The sequence below is a fragment of the Lepidochelys kempii genome, chromosome 3, assembly GCF_965140285.1.
Source record: "Lepidochelys kempii isolate rLepKem1 chromosome 3, rLepKem1.hap1, whole genome shotgun sequence".
Classification (NCBI taxonomy): domain Eukaryota; kingdom Metazoa; phylum Chordata; order Testudines; family Cheloniidae; genus Lepidochelys; species Lepidochelys kempii.
Window position 1 is genome coordinate 122,757,945 of NC_136382.1, and position 13,891 is coordinate 122,771,835.

A 13,891-nucleotide genomic window follows, 5' to 3' on the forward strand; every position below is an offset into this window, starting at 1 on the left:
GCACCAAACTCCTTCAGACTCTACCATTCTTAATCCTGCCTTGTAGGTAACATTCAGTGGTCCCCAGTTTCCCAGGGATGTGTTTCTGCAGTGTCCAGTCCTTCTCAAGATACCCACAGAAATCAAGTTTGCTGCCTCCAAAGTGACAGTGTACACACCAGCCTGTTGGCTCACTGAGGGCACACTGTACCTTAAATATAGTAAGCCTCTCTCAATGCTAGAATGTTTATTAAGTGACACTAAGGCAAACAAAGAAAGGGTTACAAACAAAACAAGATAACACGCTTTTTAGTTTCTAAAGGCAGGTCTACACTTAAAATGCTGGTTTCAGAGTAGCAGCCGTGTTAGTCTATATTGGCAAAAAGAAAAGGACTTGTGGCACCTTAGAGACTAACCAATTTATTTGAGCTTAAGATTTCGTGAGCTACAGCTCACTTCATCAGATGCTAACGTGCCACAAGTCCTCCTTTTTACTTAAAATGCTGTAGTGCTTCAAGGACGCTGCCACTATACCGATGGGAAAGCTTCTCCCCGTCGGCGTAGTTAATCCACCTTTACAAGAGGTGGTAGCTATGTCGCTGGGAGAAGCCCTCCTGTCAACATAGTCTACATTGGAGGTTAGGTTGGTATAAGTGCATTGTTCAGGGGTGTGGATTTTTCACACCCCTGAGCCAGGCAGTTATACCGATGTAAATTTAGAGTGTAGATTTGGCCTAAGATAACTTTAGCAAGCTACAATCTCTGCCGAAACAGCTCTCTCATGTCCTCCAGGGGTTACAGTGGACGAGAAGCTGGATAGGAGTCAACAGTGTGCCCTTATTTTGGAATGTATACGTAGGGGCATTGCCAGCAGATCGAGGGACGTGATGGTTCCCCTCTATTCGACATTGGTGAGGCCTCATCTGGAGTACTGTGTCCAGTTTTGGGCCCCACACTACAAGAAGGACGTGGAAAAATTGGAAAACGTCCAGCGGAGGGCAACAAAAATGATTCGGGGACTGGAGCGCATGACTTATGAGGAGAGGCTGAGGGAAGTGGGATTGTTTAGTCTGCGGAAGAGAAGAACGAGGGGGGATTTGATAGCTGCTTTCAACTACCTGAAAGGGGGTTCCAAAGAGGATGGATCTAGACTGTTCTCCGTGGTAGCTGATGACAGAACAAGGAGTAACGGTCTCAAGTTGCAGTGGGGGAGGTTTAGGTTGGATATTAGGAAAAACGTTTTCACTAGGGGGGTGGTGAAACACTGGAATGCGTTGCCGAGGGAGGTGGTGGAATCTCCTTCCTCAGATATTTTTAAGGTCAGGCTTGACAAAGCCCTGGCTGGGATGATTTAGTTGGGGACCGGTCCTGCTTTGAGCAGGGGGTTGGACTAGATGACCTCCTGAAGTCCCTTCCAACTCTGATATTCTGTGGTTAAGTTATCAGCAGCACCAGCCCTTCTGGTAGGAGGATCCAACGTTCACAGAATGAGAGGGTGCTCTCTTTTCTGTCCTGTAAGTGATGGAGAACTAGAAAGTCTTTTGCTCTCCTTATATTTCCCAAAGTCCATGGTCTTTTAAAATGGAACCCAGACAAAGTTCCTTCCCCCGACTGGTGTGCAGATGCCAGGCTGTCTTCTTCATGGTCCTGTGAATTTGCTCTCTTTAATTACTTTGGATACCATCGATGTTCCTTCATTGTCTCCAGCATCACCTTACTCAATTTACAATGCAGACATGGGCAAACAGCTAAAACAACAGGTTTCAGAGTAGCAGCCGTATTAGTCTGTATTCACAGAAAGAAAAGCAGTACTTGTGGCATCTTAGAGACTAACCAATTTATTTGAGCATAAGCTTTCATGAGCTACAGCTCACCGATGAAGTGAGCTGTAGCTCACGAAAGCTTATGCTCAAATAAATTGGTTCGACTCTAAGGTGCCACAAGTCCTCCTTTTCTTTTCGCTAAAACAACGTTCTTTTGTCTAGGACAACTTTGTTTAACATGCCTCCACAGCGTGTTTTAAGAACATATTACCAGCATACATACATACCTCTGCACACACATCTATACATATACCACGCAAAGATATTCATTACCAGCCTATCACCAGCTATTAAGATGATACCTTACAAGATGCCATTTGGCTAAACGCTCGGACAACAGCGGGTTGAGTGGGCCCTTTGCCAGTTGACATAAAGGGTCTCTTAGGGTCACAGAAAATTTAAATCCACAGAAAGCCAAAGGGTACATTTTACTGTCTGCACATAGGGGCAAACTCTACCCAACCCCCAGGACACAAGGCCCCATGCTTGGCAGAGCTAGCTCTGTTCCTTCCACTGAACGAGGGAGGCAGGATGCAAAGCACCTATGCAAGGGCTATGCATGTCTTATGCACTAGAGCACAGTTCTGTGTGGTTTATGTATACCCTGGAATAAAGGGAGGTCTTGGGGTATATGATGGCAGGTGAGAGCTGGGCTAGTGGATCCATTGTTTTTCCATTTCATTTCTGCTCCCTCATCAAATAAGGGTGAGGAGCACCCCCTATCCCCGGCTCTCATATCCCCCAAACAGTCATTTGTAAGTCGTAATTTGCAAAGTAACTTTACCCAGAAGTGTAATAATATCCATTTGAAAGCACAACAACAGTTATTTAGCACTGCTTTCATTTATTTATAAGTCAGATTAGGAGCCAAGACATTTTACAAGTAAGCATTTGTTCACACAATGGTACCACTGCTTTTATTCTTCAGTTTCCTTTTGAAAGCCAAGTGCACTCACTGTGAAGCAGCACTGTCACTACATAGGGCAAACTTTACTCACCCATGCAGAGAGCCTGCAAGAGCACTGAAGTGCATGAGCTAATTCTCCCCTGAGCAGATGGCCCCACTGAAGACCCTCTGCATGGCACTAAATGACACCTTGAGGATGTTGTTTACCCAATCGCTGGAGTCACATTCTGGTTTATTTCAGCAGAATAATTTTTAATGCGGAGAAGAATGTCTCTGTAGCAGAGCTACATTCTAAAGGGCCGCTTCAAAAACTGGTCCATGCTGGGGGTCAGCGCTACCCCAGTCAGAGCTCTGCCACGGAGACTGTGACCTTAAGAACCCTTCAGTGCCAACTGATACAAGAATATCCTGAAGCTAGTATGTACATTCTGGTTCCACCAAAGAAAATCAAATGAGATCTTAAATGAAAGACAAGGTCACAATGGTCATTAATATCATTGTGAAATGCATGTACACAAACGATGTAAAAAAGTTCTCTGGATACAGAAAATATGTTCATAAAGACTGTCAAGGCAGAGGTGACAAACAACTTTCTGCCAGACAAAGGATGTTTATTCACCTGTCTCCCTCAGTCTAAAGTTAACAAAACCGGAAGGTCCTTCACATACGAAGTTAGCAGTACGGGAAGCAGCACACCAGAGAATAAGCAGCGGGCAGTTGTCCTGACATGGAGAACAAACAAACAAGGAACTCTGGAGAAGATAAGAGAAGGCAAGGAAGATACTCCTTCATTTTGCACCTAGGAAGTAATCAGGCAGTGCAATTACATGAATGAAAACAGATCACAACCTGCCCTGCTCAAAATACTGCAAAGGACATTTGGGTGAAAAAAAACTTATTCAGACTGGAGGTTAACTTAAGTTTAGTTTCTAGGAATCATGTTATGATTCCGCTTTTTAATGTAACCCTTCTGTTTGCATTGTCCTTACTCACTATCTCTTACATTTTGAACGTTGATAATAAACTTATGATTGTTTTTACTATAACTGTAGCTCAGTGCTGTGGTATTATATAAGGAGCTGTTCCAGAGTTGAATCAACCACGCTGGTGTGTACACAGACCCCTTGGACAGCAGATCTGTTTTTTTCTGTAAGTAACCAGTGAGTAAGGGGCTGGACACTACAGAGAAATGTTTCAAAGGGACTCGGAGACTGGGTACACCTATTATTAGCCTACAAGGCAAAGTAAGAGCTGGCACAGCCCAGAGGAGGTTGTTTGGGTGGCTAACAGGCTAGAGGTGTCAGGGAGCGGACACCCAGTTAAGCACATGCAAGTCTCCCTCTCACTGGAGGGGGATGTAACAATGTCACTGTCAGTCCTGGTCATCCCAAGAACAATCACAGAGACATAGTCCCTCTCTCAGCTCTCATGTAGGCTGTGGGAGTACCCAAGCTATACCCTATCTTTAAGGGGTCCAGACTGCTCCCCACATTACGCTAGACCAGCTCCACAGACCAGCACAGGTGGGGGGCAAGGTTCTGCATCATCCTCTTTGTGGTGGTTTGCAGCCCCCCCCCCCCCCCAAGATCATACAGAGGAAAAAGTCCTTCTACAAGTGCAAGAATTGTGATTGCCCCCCCCAAGGGCTCCATTGCAGCCCACACTAAGGGGGGGGGGAGAAAGATGGATTCTTGAGTGCTCTCAGCTTCTATGCAAAGGCTGAGCACAGTCTATCCCTATGTCGTTTTATAAACATCTGGTGGTTTGCCAGATCTATGTTCCAACACCAGCTTTTAAGCACACATTTATTTTAAGCTCCATGCTGCTGAACTTTACAGTGTTTGAGATTATATTACAGCAGCACCCAGCAGTTCAGTACAGAGGAGGGTTTATCGGCGTTGTCATTTTAAAGAGGGGAATTAACAGAGATTTTAATCAAAATTATTAAACACATGTTTGAAGCTTAGCATGGCATAGAAGTGTTCCCAGCCCAGAGCAAAGATTTTGTACCAATATTTTGTTTCATTTGGGATAGAATGTTCTACTCACTAAAGTGAGTGACTAACAATCACATACCGGGCTTGAGCCAAGAATAATGCAGACTAGCAGTGTACAAACTTTCCCATACGGTTCTGCTCTTGAACACCCTCTGCTCTTGCAGCCAACAGGGAGTGATGTGGACAAACAAGACTCTCACTAAACTCACTTTGCCAGATCCACATCAGGATTTGACTAGTGGTTTGCAACGGAGACAGTGTGAGCATGAAGGGTCAGCATGCAGTAGCCGAAGTTAGTTACAAATTCCTTCTGCCCATTGGAGTTAGAAGCAAATTGCAGCTGTAATAACCCCCTTCAAGTTAAAAACTTTCCTGCAGCATTTGATCGTATTTTAAAAACTGGTCAGTGAAGACTGAAGTGCATTATTTCATTTAGGGTGGTGGCCTCTCAGGGCATTGGGAACATTGGTCAGGCAATGCAGGGAAGCTCATATAGCTGCCATCTATAACTCTTCCTGTTTTAAGGATGGGGGAGGGGTGTACTAAAAATAAGCCAATGATCTCTGGAAACTAACAGCACATATAAGGTCTGATTATGATCACTCTTTTCTGGTGCAGGAGAGATTAGAGTCAGGATGAGAACATATAAATTCACGGACTATTCCAAGAAGCCAGCAGTACTTAGTCATGATGAGGGAATAAAGGAAGATAAGCTACCATGACAGCAGATGCTGAAAATGGACGAGTGAGAATACTGTATGTCCAAAGCAGAAAAGAAAGCAAAACCAATCTCTACCACCCTTTGCATTTGTGACTTCATGAGAACTTTTGTAGCGTTGAAGATGAAACAATTCCCCTGAATTTTGTGAAATTATCTTTACCTTCAACATCAAAATGGAGGTGCTTGCTTGATCTAATGGAATTTGCTATGCTGCCCTCACTTAGCTCTGGAGTTATGCCAACTATTCCTGCTCTATTTCACTGTTTTGGTTGACTCTGTGATTCATGCTATTACAAACTGCGCAAAGCAATATGAGGGTTATCACCATTTCAAAGTATTCTTCTTTACTTTCTCCAAGCATAAACCAAGGGCCCAATCCTGCAAAGACTTCCATCAGATCTACACGTGGAATGACCCAACCTAAGCTGTTTTATTAATCAATACCCCAAGGCTCCAAAGACTTTACTGCTTACACTTTTTAAAACACTAATTTTTACTGATTAGTTTAATGCAGTTTCTTTCAAATATAGATTGTGTTGTTGTTTTAACCTTAATACCATTTTCCCCTTGTTCAAACACCAAGCACATATGGATGACTCATTCCAGGCTTGCTGACCTTTAGTGCACCACGCGGGGGTGGTGGGAGGAGAGAATCACTCTTACCCTACAGCTAGCTTGCTCTGGGCATGAACGGCAAAATTTTAAAACAAGGCCTCTTTCAGCCAAGTCAACGTTGTGGGCCAGATGTGCAACAGTGGCTGAAGCAGCGCATTGCATAATTGAGGACAGTGTGCAACAGTGGCCACCACTCCTGATCCCAGGTCTATCCAGATGGTAGGCCAGCCTCTAGCATAAACTAGAGAATCTTAACAGCTGTATTTTCCACCGAATGCATCCGATGAAAGCTTATGCTCAAATAAATTTGTTAGTCTCTAAGGTGCCACAAATACTCCTTTTCTTTTAACAGCTGTTCTCATCTAGGGCAATTTTGCCAGCCTCTAGGGGCCTTGTGAGCAGCTGGGGGATCCCAGTGTAGTTAAGAATGCTATTGCCCTCAGGAGACAGAATCTTTAACTAATGCACTCAAGAGATCAATCAGTAATCAATACTCCCATCCACAAATAAGACAACACCAGGTTGCAGCCCCTGCAGTCACAATCATGCATGAGGGTGGAACAGAAACAGCTGTGGCTCGCCAGCCACACAAGTCCTCTCCGCAGGGGGACTTCTCTAGTAGACAACTAAGCTGGCTTTAGTGCTACACTGCCCCACTGGCCTTGGCTCAGCTCCAGTATCTGGCCCTATGCATGGAGTCACTTATGCACACAAGTGAATAGCATCTGCAAGCAAAACACTCCATGTTCAGATACAAATAGAGTACAAATGCAATCTGAGTATTAAAACACATTAAAGTGACAAAACTTGTTGCCTGAAATACAAATGGAGGCTTCTTTGAAATCTGGTGTGGCAGGGTGCATTCAATTTTGTGGCTCCCTGCTTTGGGTTCCCCACTACACCCCACTTCAAGAAGCAGTGAGCTGAGGGGAACAGAGAAGAGAAGGTGGGTCCTTCAAGCTTGCCTAGAGAAGACTCTCCAGAGCATCCAATTTGAAAGCTAGACATACCTGGCACTCCAAGGGCTAGCGGCCACCAATCAGGGCCTGCTGGCTGCCTGGTCTTAGCAGTTCAGTTCCAGGCTGGGAGCAGTGGAGTGAAGGATGCTCCTCTCTGGCCAAAGGAGCCTGGCAATCAGACAGAGGTACACAGCTGGGAAGAACCTGAGGACACTGGCCCTGACTTATGACTAGAAAGAGGGGCCGGTAGGAAGAGGCCCATGGAAATAGCAGTGAAGGACTGAAGTTGATCAGCACATGGCTGGTGTGTATAGGGTCCCTGAGTTGGAACCCAGAGTAGTGGGCAGGTCTAGGTTCCCCTACCAGCCACAGGTAAAGGGACATAAACCTCAATGAGGAGGCATGGCTTATCTGGGAGCCCGAACATGGAATGAATTTAAAGGGCCCAGAGCCAGGGCTGAAGATCCTAGTGAGGGAAAATAGAATCCAATAAACAGTCTAACACCATGGAAGGGGTTCCCTTGGACTTTTTGACATGGCTTAAGGCCCAAGACATTGAAAAAAAAAATCAACAAGATCATCTGGCAGACTGCAGAGGGTGTGGTAAGTGTCCCTTTGCAACTATTCTTGTTAAAAAAAAAATGCTTAGACCCTGGTATAAATGAAAACCATGTAAAAAAAGTAAACACCTCAAAAGTCTATCCCTACTAGTCTATAGAAAATAAAGTGAACTTGGGGTTTTTGGTGGAATGGGCCTGGTGACAGCTCTGTGAGGGGAAATTATCAGACATCAAGTGTCTTTTCTTTGGAGCTTCCCCTGATCCTATGATGGCTTCATGAGATTCTAAGGGGCTCCCTTTCTCTTTATTCTGAGAGTCATTTGCCACTGGACCCCTCCCAACTAAATCATTCCTATGCTCATCTTCCACCAAGTGCCTTCCAGTAAACAGACACTAATGTCTCTGCCCTTAAACACATCTTCAAGAGGCACTGAACAGACTGACATCTACCTCGCTCTCCATGCATCAGAGCTTAAGACAGTCTAATCTACAACATGCCCAAGGTTGGTCACAGAGCTGCATATGGCAGGGGTGGCCAACCTGAGCCTGAGAAGGACACAGAATTTACCAGCGTACATTTCCAAAGAGCCACGGTAATAAGTCAGCAGCCCCCCGCACCTGCTACCCCCTCCCCCCGAGCCTCCCACCTACCAGCAGCCCCGCCGATCAGTGTCTCCCCCTTCCTCCTGATCAGCTGTTTTGTGGGGTGCAGGAGGCTCTGGTGTGGGGGGGGGGGGGCAGGAGGGAGGAGCGAGGGCACAGCAGGCTCAGGGGAGAGGGTGGGAAGGGGTGGAATGGAGTGGAGGGAGGGCCTGTGGCAGAGCCAGGGGTTGAGAAGTGAGCATCCCTGGGCACATTGGAAAGTTCGGGGCTGGAGCTCCAGCCCCGGAGTCGGGGAGTTGCATATTAACATCTGAAGATCCACATGTGGGCCACCCCTGGCATATGGGTTCTTGCTCTCAGGTGTAAAATGAAAGAGTCCATTCAAATGACAGTGTTACCAGTTTAAAAGATTGTGGTTACACTGATTGACTCTGTGGATAGTGGAGAGCGAGAGGGGGAAGAGGAACTCCATTTTGACTCCCAACAAGCAAAGTGTGTCATGTGTTGTGGAAAACCAGCAGCTGCTTATGAGCAGAGAAGTATAGCTGATTTTCCAAAATGCACAGTGATTCATCAGGCACTGATGGGTAGGATCAAGCCTTTTCCTGTCTCAGGTTCTTAGAACTGGATAAACTGAAACATTGTTTTCAGCAAGCCCTTGTTACCGCACTTCACTGCAATGCATTTCTAGGGGCTCACGTTCAGGCAGTTTCTGATAGAATGAGGATATCCTCTCTTCTAGAGCTGTACCAAGTCCTGTGCAATTAGAGCACTTGAACAGCCGTACGCGGATCTCTTCCGTGCACCTCACAAGGCATGCACTTTTACAATAACTCCGAAAAGCCAACCTGTCCGACAGCCTGATTCACCACCACGTGAAACTTGTATTTATGGCTCCAGGTGGTCGAACAGCAATGGGCCAAATCCTTAACTCCTTGCTCATTGAAGTCAAAGGAAGTTTTAGCTGAGCAAGGACTTTGTAAAAACTGAACATGGATTTAAGATTTAGCCCAATGATTTTAGAAACAGTGACAGTTGGGAACACATTAGTATTCTACAGTCCGTATGCTGCTATTGAAAATGGGCAGGTTACATTGTTTCTCCTTTTGGGCCGATTCTGATCGCAACTGTTTTTTATGCTAGTGGAATTCTTCTCCCCTCTATGGACTTGTTCCTGATTTACACCAATGAGATCACATCCATTTAATTTTTATTAAACATGCATAAACACTTTACCATGTACTGGAGAAAAATACAGGCAATAATAGATACTTATGCGCCAAATTCTGCCACCCTTTTCCTCCCTGAGTGCAATCTTATTGTAAAACTAGACCCACTGATGTCAAAGGAACCAGATGTGCTGCAAAGTAGTACTGAACATGAGTAAGTACCAGAATCTGGCCCTATAACTTTCTCTTAGTAATATTCTGAACATTATTTTCCCTCAATAAAATAAGAGGCCAAAAATTCAGGAGCTCTTATTCAAACAAAGCTCCCATTTGGTGCTAGATGAGCAGTCTAACTATTGTATTCTCTATTAGGATTCATTAGGAAAAGGATAGATAAGACAGAAAATATATTGCCTCTATATCAAGATATGGGCGTACCATAGATTTAATACTGCATGCAGACGTGGTCGCCTCGTCTCAAAAAAGATCTATTGGAATTGGAAAAGCTACAGAAAAGGGCAACAAAAATTATTAGGGGTATGGAACAGCTTCCATATGAGGAGAGATTAATAAGATTGGGTGGGACTTTCCAGCTTGGAAAAGAAATGACTAAGGAGAGATATGATAAAGGTCTATAAAATCATGACTACTGTGGAGAAAGTAAATAGTGTTATTTACTCCTTCGCATAACACAAGAATTAGGGGTCACCCAATTAAATTAATAGGCAGCAGGTTTAAAACAAACAAAAGGAAGTATTTCTTCACACAACGCACAGTCAACTGTGGAACTCTTTGCCAGAGGATGTTGTGAAGACCAAGACTATAACAGGGTTCAAAAAAAGAACGATACACAGCAACTCCTCATTCAACGTTGTAGTTCTGTTCCTGAAAAATGCGACTTTAAGTGAAACGATGTTAAGAGAATCCAATATCCCCATAAGAATGAATGTAAAGGGGGGGGAGGGGGTTAGGTTCCAGGGAAACTTTTTTTTGCCATACAGTACAGTACTATAGTTGGGAGGTGCCCCCGCCTTACCCCACACAGGCACCGCCCACTAGCACTGGAGACAATGAGGCAAGCAAGGAGGCTGAAGGTGCTGTAGGCTAGGAGAAGCACATTGCGCCAGCAGCTTCCCCTATTTTGCAAGCACCAGAGACAGGGGCTCAACCCTCGGCCCACCCACTCCACCCCTTCCCCCAAGCCCCCCCCTTAACCCGCCTCCTCTTCTCCCCTTTACTCCGCACGCAGAGTCCTTGCTCCTCCCCACTCCCTCCGCCTCCTGCCCACGGCAATCAGCTGGCTTGCGGTATTCAGGAGGCAGAAGGGAGGGGGGAGGAGCGAGGACACTGCCTGCAGGCTTCCTCTCCCTCTCCCGCCTCCTGAACACTGCAAACCAGCTGATTGCCATGGGCAGGAGGAGGAGGGGGAAGGCTGCTAGCTATGGACAAAGCAGGCAGCCAAACGACATTATAGCAAAGCATTGCACAACTTTAAACGGATCATGTTCTGTAATTGAGCAGGGACAGAAGATCGAAACAACATTAAATGAGAGGAGGTTAAGTGGGGAGTTACTGTACATTCATGGAGGATAGGTCCATCAATGGCTATTAGCCAAGATGGGCAGGGATGCAAAACCAAACTCTGAAGCGTCCCTAGCGTAGTCTTGGTTTGCCAGAAGCTGGGAATGGGTGACAGGGGATGGATCACTTGATCATTACCTGTTCTGTTCATTCCCTCTGGGACAGCTGGCATTGGCCGCTATCAGAAGACAGGACACTGGGCTAGAAGGATCATTGGTCTGACCTGGTATGGTCATTCTTATGATTATATACACCTAAATACTGTGCATAGATCAGTGGTGTAGCTAGGAGTGGAAATTTGGGTGGGCCCCGACTTTCAGGTGGACGGGCAATGACAGACTGTGCTAGCTCAGCTTCTCCCCCTACGCCATGCCCTCTTCCTAGCCCTGGTGCCCCCAGACACAGGGTTGCACCTGCCAAGATGGGCATGCACATGAGGTGGCTTAGACAATGACAAGGCAGAGCTGCTGGAGCGCAGCTTTCTGAAGGGTGGACACACAGCTCCATCCTGGATTTCATGTGCCTGAGTGATGCTCCGGGCCATTGTGGCAAAGCTACACCTCTGCTCAGATTTGGGTGGGCCAGGATGCTAAGTGAGTGGGCTGTGGCCCACCGAGGCCCACCAGTGGCTACACCTCTGGCATAGATACAGTACTCTAAAATTTGACATGTTTATTCAATGAATAAATGCAATAGTTTCAAATCAAGCTAGTACTGTATGCAAGAGTCATATTGTGAGCCAGTATTATTTATCATCTTTTCATGCCAACACTACTGAAATCTGGAACACTTACCCAATTTAAAAAACAAAGTCATGTGTGTCCATGAATCTCTTCAGGATAATGGAGAAATCGGAAGATATACCAGATGAAAACCATTTAGAATGGTATGTAACTATATACAGTGACAGTATGCCTCTGTAAATATTAAGTTGTATCATTCCTTGGTCAGTATTTACTTTTTTGGCCAATCAAACGTGATGCTCATCATAAGAATCCAATATCTATATTATCTTGTGTCAAATGAATGCCCTAGTATGAGTGGACGAAAAAGTTACACTCTAGCACATTTTGATAAAAAGAACCTCACATACTTTAACCAATACACATATAGTCTCACAGCAAAATGTAGGGATTTATATGCATGAATATGCAAACATAGATAAGATTACTACCTAACAAATAATTCATTGGTCAAGATATGGAAATAAAACTTTTTAAAAATTCTTACGGCTTGAAATGCAGTAAGCCAGTCTGCAATTGATCTTCCTGAAAAGCTGCTTGTTGACTGGCCAGAGGACAAGTGTGAAGAGCTGAATGAAGTTAATCATCAGTCCGGACACTATAAATATGTAGCAGATAAGAAGGTGGCAAATGAACTGAGACTTCAGAAAGCCAATGATGTCCATGGTTCTTTAAGAATGGAAGGGTAACTGCCAGAAAGAGAAAATCCAGGAATTCAGAAGATAGTCTGCAAAATCAAGCAACAATAGCAGCTGTTAGTAAACAGAAATAAAGTTAAATAGAAATAAAAATTTGAATACATAGATAACTCACGACTAGTGTTAGCAGTGAAGTCACTGCTTTCCTACTAAATCTTTTTTTCTATTCTTAAGAGAAAGACCTGGTTACAAATACTTACAAAAACAGACACTGAAAAACAAAGCTACATTTTCAAACAATTTACATCATTTGGTGATGAACACGTGCTCCTATGCCTAAATCCCACTGACTTCAAGAATGAAGTGCTTTGCTGGATAGAGATGGGATTACCCAGGTACTCAGTGTCAACCATGCTCATATGCTCTGCTGAATCAGATCCTTATTGATAAAGTATGAAATAACTGTACAGAATGGTGTTCAGACAATTACATTCGAAATAAGATATATTCCTTGAACTTTACCTTCATGATGAGCCCCAAAAGTTACATTCGTACAGTCTTGAGAAATTAAAGACAAAAAACAAAGAAAAACTGTTTGCTTCATGCCCTGGGACAGCAGTTTTAATCAAGGTCCACAAGGTACTCTGAGAAAGTGGCTGATAGGTCACACGTCCTTAGTCCCTGCTAGTGAATGGTACTACATACATACCTGCATGTGTAACTTATTTTGCTTTGGAAGCCCAGTCCCCCTCTACAAAACACTTAGTTCTGCCAGGTGCTAAGCATTCTGGCTCAGTGCAGTAGAGACGAGAAGCACATGCTTAAAATTTAAGCATGTGAGCAGTCCCATTGAAATCAATAAAGCTACCCAGCTGTTTACAGTTAATCACATAACTAAGTGTTTTGCTAGATAGAGCAAGTGAGCTGATCATCTTGCAGGACTGAGTCTTTATTCAGTAGTGCAGAGAAGCTGAAAAAGTGAACCAGCTCAGAACATTTTGCAGCTCACCTTTAAGCCTACAAAAGCTTCAAAGGACCATCAAACATCAAATCCATTCTCGATCATTTGAAATGAACATATCAGAAGCTTAAAAATGAGGAGAAGTAGTCCTCCTTTTTAAAAAATAGCATGCGGCTTTTCTCCGGCTATTCTAATATAATGCAATTATCAAGTCTTGGTTTACTTCTTTATGCACTGGCATCCTCCATGGGATCTCCGCTGCAGAGCTCTCAGACTAGTGTTGGTTAGGCAACTGTTGCTACAGAGCCAGCAAACAGCACCCCAACAATATAGCCTTTAGATCCCTTGTAAAGGAATTTTGTGTGACCAAGTGGTGACATTTTAAAAAAATTTTTACCACCATTAGGCAATTTTAAGATAGAAGTTAAGGCCCAAAAGGTGACCTGCCAATGTCCCTTGAATAGATAAAGCAAGAACTATCACAGATCCAGTCTATTACTGAAAGTCAGTAGCATTAATACAAAATGTTCTCTCTTTCCCATCTGTGCTGACATGCTTGACAAGGGAAATAACCCTGCTTGACAGATATCAACAATGGAAGGTTATAGCTCTGAATAGCTATTTATACCTATACC

At 44.3% G+C, this 13,891-nt stretch overlaps 1 protein-coding gene across 5 annotated transcripts in view; it reads right to left on the reverse strand.

The window, feature by feature from the left end:
- AGPAT4 (1-acylglycerol-3-phosphate O-acyltransferase 4) overlaps positions 1-13,891 on the reverse strand; it is a 155,069-nt gene that overhangs the window by 92,458 nt on the left and 48,720 nt on the right. For all 5 annotated transcript variants that reach the window (XR_012158120.2, XR_012158118.2, XR_012158117.2 and 2 more), the window contains one exon: positions 12,145-12,384. Coding sequence is in view for 1 of the 5 variants with exons in the window: in XM_073337852.2 (XP_073193953.2) it covers positions 12,145-12,322 (178 nt within the window). In the remaining 4 variants the exon portion in view is untranslated. The remainder of the gene's footprint in view (positions 1-12,144; positions 12,385-13,891) is intronic.